The sequence below is a fragment of the Cyphomyrmex costatus genome, unplaced genomic scaffold, assembly GCF_001594065.2.
Source record: "Cyphomyrmex costatus isolate MS0001 unplaced genomic scaffold, Ccosl1.0 scaffold43, whole genome shotgun sequence".
Classification (NCBI taxonomy): domain Eukaryota; kingdom Metazoa; phylum Arthropoda; class Insecta; order Hymenoptera; family Formicidae; genus Cyphomyrmex; species Cyphomyrmex costatus.
Window position 1 is genome coordinate 525,578 of NW_017278534.1, and position 25,041 is coordinate 550,618.

Here is a 25,041-nt window from a genome sequence, read left to right on the forward strand (position 1 = left end):
AACAACTATCCAACTTCTACGTGACCAAATTGTGTATATAATCTGATTATTAAAAGAAGATAACACAAAAACACGTAACTGTAACATCAATGAAATAAGATACTGAATATCTTGTTCCTCTCTCTATTAAAAAAAAATCTCATTTTTCTCCAATCATCGAAAGATACATAGACCGAGGGCGATGTATATGCTGCGAAAAAAAACGTCACCGTATGCTTTAAACGTACAACCTTTTTTCAACTACTGTGTACGTAGCATTGTCTATGGATATGTACCTCCGTTCAAACAAAATTGCCTATAGTCTCGTGCGTCTCTTTGTTTTTCGCTTCTAGACGAAAAGAACAAGATCCGGCTGTCTCTTTTTGCTTCTGGAATCTCCGCCTACGTGTAAATGTCACTTGACTCATACGAAACCAAGAATTTAAGAGGATACTGGAGTTAATTGTGTTATCGATCAAATGCGACTTACACACGTACGGTTTACGATACAAATATGTGATTTACAAGACATATTGACATATCACTATATAACATTACATCAATACTTATTACATCAATACCACACTTTACATGTTTTCCATAATCATTATACCGATTGTTTTTTTCTAATCATTTATAAAAAATAAAATTTTAAAGAGCATTTTTTTTTACAAAAGATATGGCGAAAAAAGCTGAAAATTTTACTGAATATTGTTCGTATGTTAATATATAATATATACATTTTCCAGAATTTTTTATATGTTATATTTTTCATAAAAAGTTATTGCTCTATTGTGCAAAAATAAAAATTACACTATATAATTTTTAGATATAAAGATGTTGGCATTTTTGTCATGAAAGATTATTTTTTAGTAAATAGAATGCGCTGAATGCAAATATAAACTTCAAAAATTGTCTCTCATATAAAGTTTCCAAGAAAGAAGGGATCGAGAAATCCCTAAAAATATGTTTCTAACTATTTTCATAAATTCATAATACATAAAACAGATGTTCCAGCAAATTTAAGAAGGTCTAACAATGAAATTTAGACTTTTATCTTTCTGAAAAAGTCGAAAACTGAAAATGCAATTTCATGAAAGCCATATTCACTTAAAAATTAAAAATTAAAGGACTAATGAGCCAAGCTGCATGCTTTTATTATTAACAATATTTAATATTTACTAAAATAATAAATTAAATAAACGCACGTTTTATATTCATTTAGATTTTCAATTTACATTAATGTAGCTCTATATGGCAATCATTGAATCTGTCATATCGAATTTTTGATATCCGAGTTCAGATTCATAATCAGCGACCCAAAAATAAACATGGAATTACAAGATTTTACAGAAATCCATCAGGTAGAAAGAATTTACTCCTCAAATGGTTAAATTGCGATTTAACATATGTGCGACAGATACGTATACTATTAAAAAACAGAATTGACGAGCAAAAAAGTAACATTAGAAAAATTGATCTTCATACAATCAGTTATCATAGAATACAAACTTAAATATGGCGATTTCGATCGGACCAATTATACATACATTAAATGCAAAAAGTATTCGTATAAAAAAATATTAAAAAAAAAAACTTGTTTTTAAAAAGTAATAGATTATTCAACGAGAAATGACTCATCAAATTGATGATCATCGAATCGATATCGATCTGATGATTTTGGTGCCAGTTCGATGTCGATTCAACGACTAATTAATGATCATTACTTACTGGGTAATTAACAATTTATTCATAAAGAATAAAATAGACTATATGTTTCTCAAAATTATATATCCCAGAAAAATATGTTAATTATAGAAAATATATTATCTTAAAAATAAGCAAAGATTATAATAAAAATTGTATTATTGGGCGCTCAAAAAGTATTCACATTCGTACACAGTCGAGAATTTTTTTCTAAAATCAGGAATATACATGAGCTCGTTCGTGTATGTTAGAACAGAATGTATTCATTGTATAGAATTGCTAATTAACATTTATTTTCTATTAAATAAGACTTTTATAAAAAAAAATTCTTTGTACAAATACATTTTGTACAAAAAACGAAAAAATTAATTCTTATCACAAATATCTGAAATGATAATATATAAACATAACATAATATCTAAAATGATAGATATATGTATATTAGGTTATTCGGAAAGTTAAATGTACAGAGCGATAAACAGACCAATTAAATCCTATCTATTTTGAGTTGATTAATTAGTAGAATATGAGTTCTCTCTCGTTATTTCTCGGGGTTTTCTTTGTATATACAATATACATAATTACGGAGAGAATTACTCTCTCAATATTTAAACCTTTGTCTAAACGCTCGTTAAATTTCACATTAATTTGGAAGGCGTAATCTCTCTCTTCTTACTTTGTAAGTTTATTGTTACAAATATTTTCAATTTAACTCTTCCCACACATGTATATGTATATTAATTAATTTACTTTGAGTAAGTGTGTACTTTACTTTTTCAGTTTAGATCTATTCATTCTTGTTTTATTATTTGACTTTTTCGACATTGGGATGAAATTGCCAGGAAGAGAGATAATAGCCTTTTTGATACTATATATTTTTTCTGACTGTTACACTGAAAAGGGTTCAAATCTAGGATCAAAACTTTATTTCTATGATAGCCTTATAAGCTATCACGTAATATATTGAAGATTTCAAGAGATTTAATTATTGATTTGACTTTTTTTATATACTAACAACTGCGGAGGTTGCACAAATAATATTTCATATTTTATTAAAGTATCTTTGTTATATTATGTATATAGGCTTCTAAACATACCTAATTCTAACAAAACTCACATATATTTATTTCTTTATTTTAGTATTGACGACAATATATACACCAAAAGGAGCATCCTAAATTTGAATAATTTATAAAAATATATAATGAGACCTTCAAATTATGATTTTAAAACTTACAAAAGAAGTGAATGGAAAAGTACGATCTATTATAAGTATACATAATCTATCACTCATGCGATGTATATTTAAGATGTATAATAGAGCAAAAATATACACAATGTTTTACTTCATAGTTTACTTAATACAGGTAGCGTTTTATTTGAAATTAAGAATCTGTTTTATGTCGATATCGATCAAATTCGGCCTTTGCTTTAGAATCTTCTTAAGAGTTACAGAATCAGATATATACAGGCAATCAATTCGTTTCTCTTTACCGAGCGACACGAATCGATTGTCTCAAAATGATTGATAAGAAGCGTTCGATCGAGCCATCCACAAAGACAGATCTTCGACTATAGATTTCTTTTTTTATCGATTAAGTTAGCAATAAGTTAAATAATTATCAAACTGTGTTAGGTAAATAAAAGTTACCAATTTTCGAGAAAGAAAATATGTTTAATATCATTTTTACATAAATTAATTCATCATTATTTTGCATAAATGATCCAATATATCAAGAAATATAAGGTAGTTTGATCCTTTCTTCTGAAAAGTGCATCATCACAATTCATGATAAATTCAATCGTTACACATTTGTGCGATTTTACCCGACATACGCTATTTGTATCGCTTGCTTTCTTTCCCAATAAATTTCGCTGCAAATATTTATACACATTCAATTTCATTTCAATTTCCCTTCCATAATATTAACTTCTCGCACAGGATTTACTTCTCATTAGCGAAAGTATGTTTGCACACTCAAGAGTTGTGCCATTTTCAATTCGAAAAGTCAATTTCATCTTTCGCTACGATTAGTAATGCAGATGACTCGACTAGATTCTATTCTAATTTGTCTCTCGAGGATACGCGACGGTGACAATAACAAAAGCAGATTAAACAAATCAGATTCGACACATCACGAACTTTATTATTGCTTCTAATTCTGATTCTAGATCTGTTCTTTTTAGCTAAAGTTCTCGCACAATTCGTCTTTCAGCCTTTTCTCTCTACGTTGAAGAAAAAAAAAAAAAAAAAAAAAAGAGAAAGAATGCACCGTGCAAGAAATTCAGCTGGAGAGAATACGTCTTTTGATAAACGGCAGGACAATACGATTCGGCAAAATAGCGCGCACATTCGTCGCGCGCTCAAGTTTTCACGCACACGCGTGCGTGTTCGACTGATTCTATGCCGTCATCGACAGCAGCGGGTCATTGTCCTCTTCCTCCGCTCACCTCTCGTCCTCCGTCCACTCCACATAGCACGAAAGTAAAGCGTTTAAAGAGCACGAGTGCCACGCATTATACACGAAGTGGAGAACCGTTGCACGCATATACGAGCGTAATAGAAATGTATTTTCCCGTCGACAGGAGCATACGAAATTTGCGCGTGCGAATCTTTCCCCGACCATATACTCTGTGCACGAGAATCTCCTGCTGCGATTCATTCATCGTGAGTTTAAGTAGGTCGATCGTTACGATGGAGGCGTGAACGGCCGTGTTAAACGTGCGGTCGCATCGTCTGGGTACAGATAACGTGAAAATTAATTGTACCACACGGAACAACTTTCATTTTATTGTCAGGACGGAGAGCTCACGTGAGTTCCTCCGGTAATCTCTCTCTCACTGTTTACTTGAAATTTACAATGGAATGGAAATTGTTTCCCGCTCGCCGCTTATCCAAATTAACGAGACGACAGAGAGAGAGAGAGAGAGAGAGAGAGAGAGAGAGAGAGAGAGAGAGAGAGAGAGAAAATGCTTGTCTCCAGTTGGTGTCGAATGACTTATGTTTCAACATTTATTGACAAAATTTCAAAGTACAACGTGTTGCACATACATTTTCGAAAATTCAGTTTCCTTAATACTTTGTTTCCACATAATGTAATGCATACGTAATTAATTATAATGACATACATGGAATTAATTGTATATTTGTATAAAATTTTATTTTGTTGAAATTTTAGCCGTTTTGTCAGTGCAAAGTGTTCTCATATTTTGTAGCAATAAATTTTCTCATATTCAATTATTGCAATAATCTTTTTCATTACTTTTCATTTAATTATATCAATACTTATTATTTTATTAAAGTAAAAGTTTCTGTTCTAGTCATATATTAAACGATCCTCGTGGTTCTTCCGGTCGCGAGACTCTCTCTCTCTCTTTCTCTCTATCTATCTATCTCTCTCGCACGTGCGTGACCATTTTTCACATCGGTATATTCTTTCAAGGACGACCTCATCAAGGAGAATTTTTTCAAAGTGAATCACCGTCTCTTTCGTTCTCTGTTACAGGTAAGGAACCTCCTTCCTCTCTTTGTGCGACTCGGGCCACCGTAAATTTATATTTCTATATCTCAGCAGAAAGAATAGGGCATCTTTTCTATCCATGTGCACACTCCGTGTATAATTCTCGGAGATATACAGTGGCGTGCAAAAGTTTCCAGCTAGTGACATTTTGTATTTTAATTTATGTATAAAAAAGAATCTAATAAAATTTTTATCATTATCAGATGTTGGTGTAAGATTTCGTTATTCATATCTTGTACTAACACCCGATAATAATTAAATTTTATCAGATTTTTTTTAATAATATAAATTAAAATACAAAATGTCACACTGGTCGAAAACTTTTGCGCGCCACTGTATGTCATTATTCTCACAATCTTTGTTGTGTTTCTTAACAGAAAATAGAACAAGAGATGAAATAGAATACCGAATTCAGAATGACATCTGCAGGTTTGTGAGTAAGCAGAAAGGCGCAACAGCATCAGTCAGCCCGATATTCTGATATGGCGCGACGCATTGGATACGACAAGTGCAGGAACAACTTGCATTAAACGGAGAAAGGCGATTTCTTTATTTCCTATAAGCATTCCTGTTATGTGACTCACGCCACTTCTGCGCTCACCAATTCAATCGCGGGTCCGTTTGTCGATACATACAAAGGGGAAATCATTATCTCTTCTTTCTTTTTTTTTTTCGCAGCGACAAGAGAAACACTCGTCGAGATGCTCTTAAGGCGAGGGGCCGCGCTCGCGCCTCGTCTGCAGAGGCGTGAAACGACTAGAGCACGGGACATACCGCGAGAACGCAACGCCTGCACGCTGCTTTCGTATATCAAATACGAAAGTTTCCCACGTGTGTAACGCAAGTACGGGCTTAGATTTCTATAAGACGGGACCGGGAGTCGGATATGAGACTCATGATAACACGCCTAAACGGGAAACGTAGACCTTGTGGTATACGAACGTACAGCGCTAAATCCTGACAGATAAGAGTTACGGATTGCTAACGGGAAACACGATAACAAAAGTACACATCACGAAAATTAGACGCACCATCCGTATGTGAAATATAGTAGTTTTGGAATGTATCATTAAGAGAATCTTAAAGTGAATTTGTTTTACCAATTTTTTCAAACTGCCTTTACGGATTTAAATATCCGTCACCATAATGATTAGTATTATATGAACAACAACGTAGTCCAACCGGTCGACTTTATGTCAAAAACAAAAGAGTTAAAAAAATCACAGTTTGAGTATTTAGAATTAGATTTAGATATTTAATATGAAAGATTAGTTAGAAAATTTGTATATATGTGTACGTGCGATATTGATGTAGTAGTATGTAAAGATATGTCAATACAACGCATTTTATCGGTAAAACAGCGATCTCATCAAAATTCAGTTTAGGATCTTCTTAGGCAATTCGAGAAATGGCATTTTGAAGATATTTGATACTTGTTTTATTTTTATATGGCGATATTCATGTAAACGAAAGTTTTTGTAGTCCCATGAGTTATAAATAAATAAATAAAATAAAGATGAGATCAATAAAATCATCTATCGAGACGACGCAACTATAAAAAGCATTCGCTTTCGAATAATTATAACTCCAAGAAAATTATTCATAACGATTAGTCACACACACGCACATACGGCATTGTTATCGTGAAATAAAGTGTATCGGAGAAAATATCAAATCGATTCGACAAATTTTAACATTATATAAAAGATAACATTCATGCACAGGAATCTCAAGTGTGTTATATCCTTTTCGCGAAAATATCGCACATATGCCGTTCTTTTATTTTCCGTCGTTTTGGCGAGTATTCGTTAATTTAAAATATTACAGAAAAAATTGTCACGCCACTGTGAAATCGATAATTGATGAATCGCGCACTCAAACCGGTAAACGTTACGTCATAATAAAAACAAAAGGAATAAATAACAAAGTTAAGTCAGAAAAGCCTTATTTGTCAAAGTGAATCTTAGTGTTTTTGGTGTACCTATACATTTTCCAATTCATGCAAATTGTCCGCCAATTACATCGCGTAATAAATTTTTATTACCTTTTTGTTTCTCAACAAGTAATGGATAAAGTATTTTCTCTCTACATTAAAAAAAGATGTTTTCAAAAAATTTCATTTTTAGAAACTTGCTTTAAAATTCTTATGTACAATGATAATAATGTAAATTTGTATTATATATATGTAATTATATATTATATAACCGTAAGAAAAAAATTATGTTGTAATATATAAAAATTAATGTGATGCTAAGAGGAGAGAAGATCCACTTATCAGAATTATTAGCGAAAAAGAAAAAAATAATTTTCCTGATCACTTTTCCCGGTCACTTTTTGAAAAAATTTCCTGATTAAAACCTAAAAGATTCTTTGAATGAATTTTAAACTTAGAATTTTACAGTAATTTAATTTTATCTTAGATTAATAAATTTCTTGATAATAATTTCCTGAGTTTTCCCGGATTTCCCTGATCACAACCATGATTTATATATTATACAATTTTAAATAAAGTTTATAAAGTTGTAACAATTTATAAAGTTGTAACAATTTGTTGATCTCAAAATACAAATTAAAACTAGAATCGTAATAACACGAATTGATAGAAAATTTTAATAATAATGTATTGCAAAGAATTTATATTGCGAAGAAGGAATAGTGGTACTAAACATACGAGAAATAATATTAAAAATATCACACAGCTGTTCTCTGTTGTAACATCGCAATGAACTGATGCAAATTACAGAAATACTTACTTTGTAAACTTGACCATACGTTCCATTGCCGACCACTTCTATCAGCTCAAAGATCCCAGCAGGTTCCTGAAACACAAAAACGACCGATTAATGAATCCTCGAAATGTAAAACGCTCCTTTTTGTCATTAAAGAGAAACATTGTCGCTCTGGTGAACATTTCTCCGATTATTTATCGTCCACGGAAGAGCAATTGGGAACTTGCTCAACTCCTCGAAATAGAATGAGTAAAAATGAAATAAAGTCGGGATAAAAAGGGAGAGACAGCTTATACAAAAAGATTATTTGTGACGATGTGAGGAAAATAAAGAACGCATTTTGAGCTCTTAGTTGAACGAGAGAACCCACGGATCAATATTAAATAGATATAAATAGAAAATGTCGGTGCAAGCTTCCGGTTAGACTAGCCTTGTGTTTTGTAGCTGCCTTGTAATAATCCTTCCTGTACTTGGAATAAAATTAATTAGAGGTCTGTTTTCTGTGGTTCCAACTGTGCTGTACCCCTTTGGAACTTAAAGCGAGATAGATGTATGTTTGATATTTAGTGAAAAGAAAAAACGAGTTCTAATGTAGCCTGGTGCAGCCGATGCAGGATTAAAAACAAAACTTGAATGTTGAAGAACGAGTGCAGCTGCAAAGTGCAAGGAGCAAATCTATTCTCGCGTGGACTACGCCGTTTATTTTTTAATGATGTAGGTATAACACGATTCGTTATTTGCCTCAAATAAAAATAGTTACAACAATAAAAGATTAATTCAACGGTCTCTCTCAAGATTCAAACTAAAAAGGAAATTCATGAAAGAATAAATACCAGGATTATTTGATTCATCCCAAAAACCCAGGAAATTTCTTAGATTTTACCCGAAAAAAAGAAATTTATGGATTTCTTTAAATTTTATTAGAATTATATTGAAGATCGTAAACAAACACCAAATTTTTTTAACAAAAATTTGTTTAAGCGTTAAATTATCCAAATAAATGTTAAAATAGTTTATAATACGTATAGTGTCATCATTTCTTTTTGTTTTCATTACAGAAGTGTTTCTTTATAATTAAAAAATTTATCATTATATTTTTACAAAATTCTTTTATAATTAATTTTACTTGAATAGGTAATTAAATAGATAATGATAAATACAACGATAAAATGATAAATATAATAATAAATGCAAATTAAATGATATATAATATAAAATAAACTGATAAATACAAATTAAATGTAACGTGAAAAAAAATCAAATACCTAATTAATTTTCTCTAAAACAACCCCCCTAAAAAAATCTCAATAAAACTTAGTGGGCTGAGCTTTTTTTTTTTTTTTTTTTTAAAAAATCCAGGTTTTTCCAATCCTGGCAAATGCAGTATTAAAATATTGTATGTATATTAATACTTTAACGGTCGGCAATTCATCCTATCTTCAGTTAACTTGTGTAAGTTTAGCTCAAAGTCTCTCTCTCTCTCTCTCTCTCTCTCTCTCTCGCAAGAAAAAAAATAGTTGTTGCTAAACAGACTAAACACTCTCGTATGCAAAACGAGATACGAAACAAGACGGAATGTTTGACGATTATAAAATCCGACAGCAAAATATGATAGTCAGCCATCTTAAAAGCTGATCGTGACGTTAGATCGCACAGATCTTTCACAGAAAAACACGAGAAACAGAGCGCAGCAGAACGCGAGCTGTAAGAGACGAAGATATTTTAGTGTAAACTCGAGGAAACTGTGGTCGATGCTTTTAGTGTAAACTCGAGGAAGCTATAATCGATGCTTTTAGTGTAAACTTTTTTCTTTTTTCGCCTGTTTTTTTTTTTATCTGACGCATTACAATTGTCCTCTTTGCTCGTGCGTATGCATTCTTAAAAGATAACATCCCCGGATCCACTATCTCCCTTGACTTAAGCGACGTCTACAATGAGATTTTACAGCGCAAAACTTAAGTTTTAAGCCTTAAGTTGGAAGAAATTGACCAATCACAGTCAAATGTGTGGAAAACAATAATCAACTATGACCGATCAATTTTTTACGGTTTAAAGCTTAAATTTTACGCCTTTAAAATCTCAATGTAAACGTCGCTTTATCCGACTTTTTTTTTCCAGAAGTGATGGAACGTAAAAAAAAAGTCCACGCTCACAGCGAGATTCAATCTCGTGTGACGTCTGTCGGACTGTCAACAGTGTTGCCGGAGTGGAAGTACGGATCGGTGGATAACGTTTTGGCCCATCGATTCTTTTCGCGCAAAATTCCACGAGGAAAAACCACGATTGAAAAAAAAAAAAAAATCGACTGTCAACGACAGGTGTGCGAAATGCATCGAGTCGCTCGACTCTTTTTTCGATATTACGCGAAATTCACGACGAGCAAAAAAAAAATGAGAGAAAAAGAAAAGGAAGGATTCAAGTCCCTCCTCTCCTCGTCGGTTCTCGCGAGGTTAATCAGCGAGGCGCGTGAGCGGTTGATGATTAACCAGGGCCCGTTCTTTTTAACTCTGAAGAGTTGGCTGAAGTTCTCGCGGTTCATGTTCTTCCCTTTTCGTTTCCACGCTGGAGAAGGAAGAGAAGAGGAGAACCGTCGCAAGAATGTCGAACGTAAAAGAAACAGGCCTCTCAGGTGGGTCCGGAAAACGGCCGTGCTCGACACGCCGACGCTCTCGGAGTGCGGACGAGAGAGGAGAAAAGGAGAAACGCACGCACGCACGCAGCCGGCGACGGCGAATCATCTTCGCGTATACGTACCTTCAGAGCGTTCAGGTCAATGTCGTCGAGCGAGCAGTTGACGCTCGGTGCCAAATTATGCGCCATCTTGATACGCCACTTGCGCTACCTCTCGTTGCGTGTCCCTTTCGGCTCGTCGGAGCTCACTCCGAGAACACCGTGTACGAGCGACTTGGAGCAAGACTCGCAAGCACTCGTCGTCGTCGCTCCCTTTTTGCCGCGACCGCCCGTTTACACCTCCTTTCTCCCTCTTTTTCCCTTCGCGTTATCTTTCCATGCAGCTCGTCGTTCACGAGCACTTGCGAACCGGACGAAAATACCAAGGGCGGGGAAAGGAAAGAGCGGAAAAAACAACGCAGAGGGCTTTTATAGCTGGTTTACTCCAGCATTATACGGAGACACGAGGAGGAGCATCGGGAAGAGCACCGACGAGAGCAGCGCAAAGTTCGGAGGGGGGAGGGAAGGGTATATTATAGGAAGGGAAGGAAAGGGAAAGGGGAGGGATCCTGGGGGCCGAAGCGACTACGCGCGGCGGCTACGCGAATACGCTTATCGAACCGCGGCGAGACGCGTGACGGCGATCTTGCAGGGTGGAGACGCACGCGGAACGGCAACGGTGCGGCACATTGCGCGCGCGAAACACACACCGAGAGATTACTGACACGGAGCGAGAGTCGAGTAGGAGCAAAGCCCGTGACAGCCTGTGCCGAATGAAGAAGAGCGAGGATACACACCGGAGGAGGCCGTCTAGCGGTCAAACCGGACAGCGTCGCGCCTCCATCGCGTTTCGTGTTCTCCCTCCCTCCCTCCCTCCCTCGCGCCCTCACTCACTCACTCACGGCTTTTTTGCTCGCACGCGACGCGAACACGAAGCGAAGGGTGCGCCGAGTTCGATATAGCGCGTTCTCTCTCTCTCTCTCTCGCGCGATTTTATACGAAAGAAAAGCGATCTTACGCCAATGTGAAGCGTATATCCCAGCCGCCGCTGATAATATTGATATCGTCATATAACGGATACACGAGAGGCGAACCCGAGATCGAATCGAGCCGAACTTCACGTACCACGTCCTGCGTCTTTCACGTCCATCGACAACTACTGCACCGTCGTGCACTGCCGTGCACCGTCGCGATCGTCGCGGAGAGATCGCGCACGCCTTTCTTCCCTCTCTTTCAACCTTGCGCTGTTCTCCGTCTTTGCTGCTCGCACCGCTAAACGCGCCCGCTGACGTCACTCGTCAACCGCTGGATTAAATCAACATGGCGACGGAGCACCGTGATGAACCGTCATCTCCGCCGCAGTACAGATCACTTGAGACTTTACGCGATCACACGTTGACTCGTTGACTGCCGTTTGACTTAACTATATTCGCTACATCGCTACATGTTGCGTACATGCATGTATACAATGCACACATGCAGTGTTAACACATATGTACTTATATGTCAGTGAAGGAAGAGTAGTGCCAACCTAAAGAAATAGTAGTATTTATGTCATATCACCGTGACGAAAGTAGTATATACTAGAGTCCTAGATATCATTTTTAATACTTTTCTTAGTAATTTTGCGATACTGACTTAAGCCGGTTGCGCTTCTCTGATATCCAGAACTCTAGCTACCACGTGCTATGTAAGCAAAAGTAAGTAATCTAATCGTTTGTAAACAAGTCAAAAATAATCTTGTTAATTGTCCTGAAAGAGTATTATGCCCATTTTCACCAATGCAGATTAATTTTAATCTTAGTTCAATTTGCTCTTCATCTTTTTCTAATTCTAAAAATTAGAAAAAGATTAACAGTAAGTTAAATCGAGATTAAAGTTAATCTGCATTGGTGGAAACAGGCATTAATGTGTTACGGCGCACGCACGCACACACACACACACACACACACACACACACACACACACACACGCGCGCGCACGCACGCACGCACAATTCTGTGCTCAGACCCTTACTCTAATTTGATTAGCTAGACAATTTGATTAGCTGACGCAAAATGCGCTTAGACTGGGATCAGGATCCGATTGGTCTGTGCTGCGACCTTATGCATTGAAGAATGAGACGAAAGATTGAAATTGGACCAATCAAAACAATGAGCTAAAATTCCTTTGTCCTCATTGATAAAATTTCAATCTTTAGACTGCTTTTACAGGCAGCGTAATTTGCGTAAGCGTAATTTGCGTTAACCAATCAAATTGTATCAGCCACTACGCCTTATTTTAAATGAGACAATTTTATTGGCTGACGCAAGTTACGCTGCATGTAAAAGTAGCCTCAGGGTGCAAACCCATGTAGCGGACTAGCGTAACGCGGAACGAGAGCAGAACCAATAACGAGCATTCCGTGTTTCTAGAGAATCTCGTGATTGGTTCTACTCTCGTTCCGCGTTACGCTATTCCGCTGCATGGGTTTGCACCTTTAAACTTGAATTTCAATCAGGAAGTAAGATATAAGGAGACTCCACTCCGTAAAATAAAAGTGGACCCATTTTAGGTTTCGAGTTCAGCTTCCGATTCTGATGAGTGCGAGTAAGAGAAATGATCATTTCTCTTACTCGCACTCATTATGCGCAGCACTACTAAATTCACGAGCGCTGCGAGTGTCGAGAATCGGAAACGGAACTCGAAACCTAAAATGGGTTCATGTCTTGTAGACTGGCGAGACTTAGTGGAGTCTCCTTATATCTTCCTTCATGATTTCAATCTTCAATGCATAACCCCGGATCTACAATAAGTATTTTATGTCTTAAGCCGTAAGAAATTAACTAATTACAGTCGAATTCGAGGAGAATAATCGATTATGATTCGTCTATTTCTTATAGCTTAAGATTGAACCCCGGATCTACAATAAAGTTCTAAGCCTTAAGCCATAAGAAATGGACGAATCATAGTCGATCATTCTCCACAAATTTCCACTGTAATTGGTTAATTTCTTACAACCTAAAGGCCATCACACGAAATTTTAGTGTTAAGGCTTAAGCAAATCGACCAATCACAATCAAGATTAAGATCTCACATTTTAGGCTTAAAACACGTATTGTAGATCTGGGGTAAAACTCTTGGAGGAATTGGCTGGGGCCATTTGGCAACACAATCAGTAAAGGTTTGTGCTACGGTCTTTACATACGAATGCCATGTATTTACATGTGCGTGTATACCGTACTAATCGTATGTGAGTTACACCACCATGGACACCGTGATACACAGCCGTATAGTACACAACAGTGAATCGTAGTGAGTCGTACGGGTGCGTCCGTGACACCTTGAAATGTCAAATTCGGCGAAAATTTACGGTAAGTCCAATTGTCACCGGAATATGAAAGCATGGTCGCGCCTGTAATCGCGTGCGTAACCTCCGTAGTTGCATTTGTAGTTGATCGCTATCCAGGACGGATACCGATTACCGCATTCTGTTACATATTTCTCCCTCGACCTAAAAGTCCGAAAAGAAAAAGTCTTATGTCGTTTCGTCTTTTCCTCTTTGCGCCGCTGTCTCCCGATATACGCAAAGGTGTCGCGATTAATTGCTGCAACGAGTCATAAAACTGTACCACGTCGTGTGCTTCGTGCATGTTTATAAGACGGGAAATAGGACCGCTCTTTGCGTAGATTCGTGATTGTCGTGATCTATCAATTGCGAAGTAGGCGTCAATACGTGCGCGCTACGAATGTTAACGAGGCGTAGCTCGCAATGAAGCAACGCGAAATATATTTTTTGACAGGTTGACTGATGTTTATTTTGCGTACGCGAATATGATGAATTGTAAATAGTGAGATAATATCAGATAACGGAACTATCGCGACATGTTACAATATTTGCACTGTCTGCGAAGAGATACACGAGGTTTGTTCGCGGTGCTTGAATTTCCAAAAATGCCTGCACTTAAAACGGAATAAATATATATATTCAGATGTTGAAAAAAAAGGAGAGAACGAAGTGCTAAGTGCAAAAAGTGCAAGCAACTCGACAGATCCATTAGCATACGCAATTGGTAGGGGGACGCTCCCCTCTACCTTCGAATTTGACAGGAAGAAATAATTCAATTATTATGAAAATCATAGACTGCATTCAGCCTCGCATTCAGCAGAGAAAGTAGCTTTACAGTTGTTGTAAAATTCTTTAATATGATTGGTTTATACATTTAGATTCAGTAAGAAGAATTAAAAAATATCACTAATATAATTAACGACAAAAATAAGGTGTTAATATTCGGTATAAACAAGCAACGATTTATCAGTTGACAAATTTATTGTAAAAAATTCATAATTAACTTATAACGAAACTTATTTTTGTCATTTTTTATAATATAACAAGCGTTTTTAATACTTATACTAATATAATTCTTCGCTTAAATTCTTTAAGGTGGTTCTACAGTAAAGTGTCGTAAATTTAGGGTGTCTTACCAGAGCTTATCTAAAATCAAATATATCTATAAAATTTGGATAAAATATTAAAAATATGTGTATATTTTAATGAAATATTAGGTGTACAATTTAATTCTCGGCTTCTATATTCAATTGACAGCACTTATTAAATTTGAATTTTTTTTTCGCCGTGCAGTCATTTTGAAGCGTCATCTTTAAGTTTTAAAATAAGAATAGGTATCGGTACTGCGAATCTAATCTCAAAAAATAGTGAAAACTATATCGTTCGAAAAGCAGCGTTTGAGGCACTGTCTCTTTTTTTCGCGTTCCAGTTGAAGAAAACTGCCGCGGAAGCTCAAGAAATGATTTACTTTAGGCAAAAATTTATACAGTTACCTACATGTATTATAAAAAGTGATTCCAAAGATTTTGTGATGGCTATTTCAATTTTTTTCATCGTAAATTTCATCATAACAATTTCTTTTTTTTTTCGAAGCGGAATCCGACAGTTGCCTGAAAAATGATGAAAATATATTTGGAAAGTGAAGCGAATTACTTTGATTAGGTTAATATTCGTTCTTTTATAATTTTACATCAAAATTTGAAGACCAGACATTATATTACATCTATATTATAAACTTGTCTTATTGTATATCATCGAACATGAAAACCTTCTCAACAATATCAGAAAATCGCTTCAATGAACTACGTTAGTAGAAGTGTACATAGAAAAACGATGCTGAAGAAAAAAAGAAGTTGGAAGAAGAAATATCAAAAATTTCCTCAAAGACTGGCTTTAACATAGATATATATTTTAATACGTTTTGTATGAGAAGATAAAATTTTGCTTCCTCCCCCCTGTAACTGAAATCTTGCATACGCCTATGGCGAGATATAAATGCTATATTTGGAATGTGTACATGAAATATCACATTTCAGAACATTACATACACGAGTTCTATTTTATTCTTGCTTTTAATGCTTTAATGACGCGTTCAGTGTCTCTATATTAAAAATTAATGTTATTATAATAACGCAATTGTAAATTTAAAGAGATTTACAATTATTTAAAGATTTACAATTATATAATTGTCATGTGATTTTTTTATTCATTTAATTTAGAATAAATCTTCAATTTTTTGTAGTTTTAAAATTTATATATTGGCGTTTGTATTTATTTTTTATATATTTTATATAAAGTATCAAATAAAACAATGCGAAACTTTATTTCGTTCACATAATTGTCCACACTGTTCAATGGTATAATAGATTTTTATACCTTTTGTGATACGTTATGATATATTGGAAATATTTTTATAATAAAAACGATATTTTTGAAATTTATAATTTGTTATTCTATGATGGACAAATTGATTGATAGTATGCTACACAGAGATGTAACACTGTAATCAAAACTTATAGTGATCCGATTAACAAAGAAAAATATTAATAAGATATTTTTAAATTATAATAATTTTTTTATTAATTTAAATTTTTGTACAAATATAAATCATAATCCAAAGAAAAAGAAATTTAATAAAATATATGACTTATAAATTTTACTACGTATAAATTGTGTTTCTGAATAACATATTTTATTAGACATTGATATCTTTATTAAAAAATAAAATAATGAAAACTTTAAATTGTACAATTTTGCAATTTTTTTTATACTATATATATTAATAATATTGAGAGAAGGCTCGACGATAATATATAAAAATCAAATTAGTGTGACGGGCAACGAGCCAAATAACAACAATAAAATTTAAATGAACAAAGACAATATATTAAATAAAAGATAAATGATAAAAACACAAACGTTTCGACGCCGATCGGGTCATTCTCAATGTTAACAAAATTTTAAAAAATAATAAACGAAATTATTACAATAAATTCTTTAGAACAAAATTAATACAATAAAAATTCTTTAAAACATTATGCGATATGTCCAGATATTAAAATTTTTTGTAGTCAATCATTGAAGTCGTCAGATAAAAATTGCGTTAGTCCATTATTCAAAAATTCTTTAAGTTAGTCATTGTTGTGATAAAAGTATTACAATAATCGATATTATCTAAAAATTATCGCATTATAAATAAGCAAAAACAATAACAAAGATCGTTATTATGTATAATAATTAACAAAAATACCTTGTAAAAAGAATACCTTTTTACAAGGTATTTTTGTTAATTATTATACATAATAACGATCTTTGTTATTGTTTTTGCTTATTTATAATGCGATAATTTTTAGATAATATCGATTATTGTAATACTTTTATCACAACAATGACTAACTTAAAGAATTTTTGAATAATGGACTAACGCAATTTTTATCTGACGACTTCAATGATTGACTACAAAAATTTTAATATCTGGACATATCGCATAATGTTTTAAAGAATTTTTATTGTATTAATTTTGTTCTAAAGAATTTATTGTAATAATTTCGTTGATTATTTTTTAAAATTTTGTTAACATTGAGAATGACCCGATCGGCGTCGAAACGTTTGTGTTTTTATCATTTATCTTTTATTTAATATATTGTCTTTGTTCATTTAAATTTTATTGTTGTTATTTGGCTCGTTGCCCGTCATATTAATTTGACTATATATATTGTTTATTAATTTTTTTATACTGTATATATGCTATTTATATTGTATAACAAGCAATATTTGTTTAGAGGAGTAGGAAGATGCTATGGCAGCTTCGGTTGTATCACGCAACGATGAGGAGGAGTTGAATGGGGAAACAGAGTCAGAGGCCAGTAGCATATATCAAGGTTCTGTAATCTCCACCGTACCTGATCGCCATGGATTTCTAGGCGGTTCGCAATACAGTCCAGAAAGGTAATTTAAGCATAATAACATTTCAATAAGTGTTTTGGTAAAATTAAATTTTATTATAATATAATTACTTTATGAAATAGGAAACAATCTATACCACCCGATGTGATATTGCGAAGGGAGAGAAAATGGATACAGATGCTGAACAATTGGAGTCTTTTTATGACCACGAATTACCGTAAAGTTCGCGAGAGATGCCGCAAGGGTATACCACCTTCCGTGAGACTACGCGCCTGGCTAAATTTATGTGGTGGTCAGCTCTTAATGAACGAAAATCCAAATTTATATGAAGAACTAATTAAACGACCCGGTGATCCCAAGTACATAGAAGACATCAAGAAGGATCTCCATCGTCAGTTCCCACATCATGAAATGTTCGTCGAGAATGCACCTGGACAACAAGAACTGTTCCAAGTACTCAAGGCGTACTCCATTCTGAACAGTAAAGTGGGCTACTGCCAAGCTCAAGCGCCTATCGCTGCGTTTTTGCTGATGCACATGCCGGCAGTGCAAGCATTTTGGTGCCTTGTTGCGATATGCGATAAGTATCTCATCGGATATTACAGTCAGGGCATGGAAACGTTGTTACGTGATGGAGACATTCTCTTCGCTCTTTTAAAAAGAGTCTCACCCGTTGCATATAAACATCTAGTTAGTACACATGAATTCTTATGTAAATTTTTAATATAACTATATCGATCGTTTTAGAAAGGCAAATTGTAAATCAATTTTAATCATAAGTGGAATTTTTTAAAACACTTTGCAGTTGTTAATAAAATTTTTATATTTCTCGAACATAAATAAGAATTTTAGAATAACTTATTTTTAAAATTATTGTTATAGACTGATTATAAATTAATTAGGGATTTAATTAATTGTATTTACTATTTTAGAAAAAACAAAAAATGGAGCCAATCTTATATATGACGGAATGGTTTTTGTGCGTTTATACGCGAACGTTACCGTGGGAAAGTATCTTGCGCATATGGGATATGTTCCTTTGCGAGGGCGTGAAAGTGATCTTCAAAGTAGGTCTGGTACTATTGAAAGGTAGTCTGGGTCGCACTTCCCTTACTAAACGTTGTCCAACAACATACGAAACTCTTCAAGTTCTGAGAAACCCACCCCAACATATCATGGAGGAGGAGGCCTTGGTTTATCAGGTATACATTTTTTATGTAAATATAAATATTACAAAAAAAATTAAATTAATTATAAACAATTTTCATGTTTTATAAAAATAAGATATAAAATATTATATTATTTGTAACATTCTTAATGTTGCAGATTCAGAGGTTAAATTTAAGCGAAGAGGATTTTGAATATGAGCATCAGAGGCAAATGTTGAAAAGAAAAGCGGCGGAGAAAGAAACTGCCAATCGAACTGACTGATGATTAAGTAATAGTTAGACGAAGATATGGGGCGAAATGGTGACATTCTATTGTGTAGCGTCCCAACCTGTGCCTTCCTTTCTGTTCTTCTGATACTGTACAGATTTCGCAATTTGTATGTTAGAATTTTTTCACATTATAAAATCGAGAGATATGATAAAAAGCGAATAGGTACGTACACTCTTAAAATAGATAATGGATTTTCATAACTTCGTGCACACATACATAAATATACATATCCACGTTTCCTGAGCAGCTGGAGTGCATTATTTATCTCTATTCATTATTAACTTTCATTATCAGTACGTATTCTATTGAAAAAACAACAATACATTTGCAGATTCATGTAGTATTATTTAATTTAGTATTTTCTCATTAATGTATTCTTAGTTGATTATCTTCATAGTTAATATTAATATTTATGTACAAAAATTTATTGCATTTTTTAAATAAAAGTATATTATAATGTTATACTAAATATATATATATATTATCTTTTGTTATAATACCGATCTTATCTTAAAGTAAACCTTACTGATCGAACGAATTTAATTTTATTACATCTCTTTATGCTTATAATAGTACAATACTTATAAATAGCATAAAAGTACCTACAATACACTTATTTCGTATTAGTTTATACAGTAAATATTTCTTTTGCAATTACCAGTGTAATTTTTTTCTTTTTATCGATTGCGATTCAAACATTTTACACGAAACATACATTTGATAACATTTTCAATCTCTAATATAAGAACACAGTACTTTGTCTTTACGTACTCTCAGCTAGTTGTGCTAAAGTTCTGCCAGCGATTGCGTCCGTCTATGGCATTCATTACAAATGTTGTTAAACGCAAAAAATCATCATTGTCGACTACTCGCGCGTTGAAAAGTTCTAAATGTGGTAGTTTCGGTAAAAACAATACACCCATCATAAACAGAAGTGCCATGCTAATGAATGTACCGATCGCTACGAAAAGTGGATTCATAAGCTGTTTCTGAGTGCTCTCTGTGTTTTCCGTAGCTGCGTACATTGGAATCATCTGTAAAATGCAATGATGTGAATCAAATACACGTTTGTTGGCTATCATATTCCAAAAATATTTAATAAAGGGATAGAATTAAGTTTAATATGTATTTAAAAATCTGAATTAAGTTCAATAATCAAGCTTTTTCTAAGATTTGAGTAATATTTGTAAGAAATAATATTTTCATAATCATAAGGTAATTCGGGAAAAGATGCTACTTTATTTATATTTTTATTATAGAACTTCTATTGCCTGTGTGCGTAAAAGTATGTAATAAACAATGGGCAAGAAAAACGCAATTATAAAAAAGTTTATGCCAATTGATATTGACAAATATTTAACAAAATACGAAAAGGTAGGTCATAAAATATGCTTTGTATGGTATTTGGTACGCTAATAACTAAGACTTGTGCTTTGATACTTATTGTAAAACTGAACAAATGATATATGGTTTTGAATAGTGTTTCTTAGCAATCATTTAGCTAGTACAGATTATAATTTATAATATTGTTATGCGCAAAAGTTGCAATTGCATATTTCTCTAATACTCGGAAGGTAGGAGGGGGTAGGGATAATGACAGTAAATACATACTACAACTTTCCCTGTTTGATACTGTTATTAAAACGATTTTATAATCGTTATAAATATAAATAATCGGATAAAAATTTTGGTTGTTTTATATACATATATATATATATATATATATATATAATTTGAAATATTTCAAGTTAATAAAATGCTATTTAAATGAATAAAAGTATGGTATGTCCAACATGTTTCTGAATGTTTTTCATATTTCTTCAATTTATATGTTTTATCATATCTTTATGCGTTTTATAGCTTAAACTCTTGATGGACTGTAAACAAGTAAAATATACAAATATATATTGCATTTCATTATTTAATTGCTTGTGACATTTTTTCCCATAAATGGTAACATCTTATTCGTGTATAGGGAGAAGATGTCACTTTTGCAGAGTAAGACATATTAATTTTTTCCGGAATAATACGGAATATCAGAGGTTCAATTCGTTAATTTGTATCAATAAAGAAAGGTTCCTAGAATATAAATAATATTTTTTTATTGGTTAATTCAATAATATCAAGAAGTCACTTAAACTTTAATAATTTAATAATAAATATCTTTGCAAAAATATCAAAAGTTTTTATCGTAAAGAATGAAATCTTTTACAAATAGTACTCGAACTCTAAAAATGTGAAATAATCCTATCCTATTTCAATTAAGTATCTATAATATTTCGTGAAAAAAATTATCCAAAAAATAAATATATTTCGCGTTGCACAAGCTTGCACACAGCTACATTGATTTTTATGTGTATATATTTAGCATTTCGGCATAAATTAAATTAACGGATACACTAAGTAATATACTTGCGTAAAATCTAGTTACACCGGATCACCGCGCCGGGAAAAATCTGTGGCTCGCGCCTAACGGATGGCGCAACGGATTCGCGACTTTCGCTTACCGCGGCTTGGTGATGATCCCTCTGCAACTCAGACGCGAAACTTTTCAGCGGGAAGAAGTAGTAGTTGTGCATCGGTTTAACCGGTAGCTGCGGATGACCGGCCTCGGACGGCGTGTTGCCGTTGCCGTTGCCGCCTGCGGCATTGAGAGCATGCATCAACGACGCTACGCTGATCGCTGACCCTTTTTCCAAAGCCTTTTTGTATAACGCGGCCAATTCCGCTCGTGTGTATGCCAGCAGCTCCGGTTGTTTCACCTTCGGGTGACCAGTAGCGGTAGAGTCTCGTATCTGGAAAATTTGCAAGCATTAATCGCCTGTCTGGCATTTACATTCAAGAAAAAATTGGATAAATTGCTATTTTAAACAATTAAATAAATAGAGGAAGAGACAGAAGAGTAACAATTAAGAATAATTATAATTTTCAGATTACTGGAAAAAAACAATTAAGTTGAAAAAATGTTAAAATGAAAATTTACTTTTAAGAAATGTAAATAAATAATAAGAATAAAAAGATAGCAGAAAGAATTAACCAGCTTCCAAATTATACTAGAGATTAATAATAAAACTGAAAAATAGTTTGAAAATGATAAAATTGATATTTAAAAAAAATACAATAAAGAGAAAAAGATAAAAAAGACAATTATAAATAATGACCAAGTTTCCAGATTATTAACGATTAATAATTTAGATGAAAACATTGAATTTGAAGAAATCGATTTTTGAAGATTACAATAAGTAAAAAGAGACAGACAAATAGTAAAAGATTATCGAATTTTCAAGTTATTACAAATTAATAATCAAACAGAAAAAGATTGAGATTAGAAAAGATGATAATTTGAGAAATAATAAAAAGGGTAAAAAGTGAAATGAGAAAAAATAATTATCACGTTGTCAGTCTGCCAAAGATTTAAAGTGCATTCACTAATTTATACTTCTTTTTTGTAAATTAGATCTGTTTAAAGTAGATTTACGTACCGTGTAATACTTCGTAATGCCGCTGCCTGTATGTTCGACAGGCACATCCGTAATCGCCTTCTGCACATCTTGATGGACATTGTTGATACCGACCTTGCGGTGCTTATGATAGCCCTGCTGATAGCCTAGGTTCATCGACGACAATCGATCGTACATCGTTAGACTATTAGACGGCATATTTAATTCCTGGAGCTCGATCATCGCCTTCTGAAGATATTCGCCGCTCGATTCAGCAACGCCCGATCGTGCGCTGATAATGATCAATGAGATTGATACGACGAGCCGCGTTGCTCGCGATGGCTTTGATTTCCGTGATAAATTCATGCCGAATCGCTTTTATCGAATTTTTGCATCTATCAAAGGAAAATTCATCTGATGTAATAATTTATTAATACGGTTCTTTTTACATTTGTTTTATTATATTTCTTGCATATACAAGTACACTTATAATAAAGCATTTAAAACGTATAAATTTATATTATATATTATATATGTTTTTCTTATATCCAGATAGCACAGAATATTTATGATAAATATAAATAAATATTTCTATTGGATTATAAATGTCTTATTTTCGTAGCATTTACTATACATTTACAATAAATATATCATAATATTTGTAATAATGTTTATTATGTGTGCAATCTAAGATCACATAAAAATATTTACAAAATATTCAAAATAAATCTTATACGTATTTATATAAACATTTTATAAATATTGTGTGCTGTCTGAATAAGAGAAAACTATACTGACCTTCATCGAATTTGATAAAATTTGGTAGGATTATGAAAATCTTCAAATATAATAATGTAGATGACCTTATTTAGAAGCCAGTTAATCGTTTCTGAAATATTTAAGTTGAAAAAATGTTAAAATTAAAATTTACTTTTAAGAAATACAAATAAATAATAAGAATAAAAATATAGCAGAAAGAATTAACAAGCTTTCAAATTATACTAGAGATTAATAATAAAATTCAAGATGTTGTATCTAATGCAGCTGACAAAATGTAAATAAAAAAGGTCGAATCTATTTATATTTCGTGGGAATTTTTTGAAGTATGGGACGGAGGATGTGGGACAGAATTTTATTCTCTCTCAAGAATTTATTCAGAATTTTATTAAATCCAATAAAATTTTACATTCGGTCCACCATACCGGATCTATCATTTTAAATTTTGAAATTTTGATTTCAGATTCATAGCGACTTTTAAAACTTTTATTAAGACGTGAATAAAATGCTAATAATTTCTAGAAAAAGTCAGACCGAAATTATTAAAATACTCCTTTTCAAATTTTGTTTTCAAATCATAACGAAAAATGCTATGTGTAAGTATATATATGCGCGTGTTTTTAAATTAATATTTTTATGAGTAATTTTAAAAGAATAATTAAAAATTAATTGATAATTAATAATTGATTACTTAATTTCAATTCAAAGTATTGTGTATTTACATATTAAGAGGATTTCTTACGTATTTATTTATACATAATGTTCTAATCTCCGCGATACCGATAACGCAGCCGAAATACATTTTCACTTGCGAACGTCACTCGTATTTTACAAATTACATATAAGTATATTTCACAAAATATAAAAAGAGATATCTTTTAACATTACATATCATCTCTTTCGATTTCTGAACGATACAAAGATTAAAGAAAAAAAAACCGGATCTGATGCGAGAAATCCGGCGATCGCACGAGTTATTACATTATATACGTGATAAACGACAAAAGTGTTACATTATTCTGAAATTAACACCGCTTTTAATTAAGATGAGATAATATTCAGTCACACATGCAGGAGGATCAGGTTTCTCCTGCAAGAGAAAGAAAGACAGAAATGGAATTAATTTACAATTTATTTACACGAAAGGAAGAGAATTTCCATTGCGGGCCGCTTCGACATGATCGACGGATACATGTGCAACCATTCACGATAATCAAAGGGTCAAATAAATTGACCTGTGTATCGCTCTTGAAATCGCGCGCACAGGTATCTCGCGACGGACGTACGTCGCAGTCAGAAAACTTGTGTGTACTCGATCGAGGTGAATCGTCGCGCTCGTTCGCGAAGATACTATCGCGAACGCACTGAATTAACTTCCTTCACCGGTACATATCCCCCCCTCTCACGTGCATGTTTCAATTCTCGGGAATGGACACTGGGCTACTAAATACTTCCGGCTACTAAATATACAATTTGGTCGAAATAAGTGAATAAAATCAATTTAGTACAATGAAAAATAATTGGTTCAATAAATTATAAAATTC

General features: G+C 33.4%; 3 protein-coding genes across 12 annotated transcripts in view; 1 reads left to right on the forward strand and 2 right to left on the reverse strand.

Annotated features, from left to right (window-relative positions):
- msn (serine/threonine-protein kinase msn) overlaps positions 1–11,427 on the reverse strand; it is a 32,114-nt gene extending 20,687 nt beyond the window's left edge. For 5 of the 10 annotated variants that reach the window (XM_018544305.1, XM_018544303.1, XM_018544306.1 and 2 more), the window contains exons 1-2: positions 10,691–11,427; positions 7,961–8,026 (exon numbers count right to left, since the gene is read on the reverse strand). In XM_018544305.1, coding sequence (XP_018399807.1) covers positions 7,961–8,026; positions 10,691–10,756 — 132 coding nt within the window. In that variant the 5' untranslated portion in view covers positions 10,757–11,427. The remainder of the gene's footprint in view (positions 1–7,960; positions 8,027–10,690) is intronic. The other 5 variants (XM_018544312.1, XM_018544310.1, XM_018544309.1 and 2 more) reach the window with 2 other exon arrangements.
- Positions 11,428–13,819: 2,392 nt separating this feature from the next.
- Positions 13,820–19,568, forward strand: wkd (TBC1 domain family member whacked). The gene is made up of 5 exons (XM_018544252.1): positions 13,820–13,959; positions 17,717–17,882; positions 17,963–18,530; positions 18,773–19,042; positions 19,167–19,568. The coding sequence occupies exons 2-5, from the start codon at positions 17,734–17,736 to the stop codon at positions 19,269–19,271; spliced, it is 1,092 nt and encodes a 363-aa protein (XP_018399754.1). The 5' UTR covers positions 13,820–13,959; positions 17,717–17,733; the 3' UTR covers positions 19,272–19,568.
- A 411-nt stretch (positions 19,569–19,979) lies between these two features.
- On the reverse strand, positions 19,980–22,963 carry LOC108777286 (uncharacterized). Its single transcript, XM_018544125.1, has 3 exons — positions 22,763–22,963; positions 21,788–22,075; positions 19,980–20,314 (listed from the first exon to the last, which is right to left on the reverse strand). Exons 1-3 carry the CDS (start codon positions 22,961–22,963, stop codon positions 20,054–20,056), a joined length of 750 nt encoding a protein of 249 aa, XP_018399627.1. The 3' UTR covers positions 19,980–20,053.
- Positions 22,964–25,041: the final 2,078 nt, after the last annotated feature.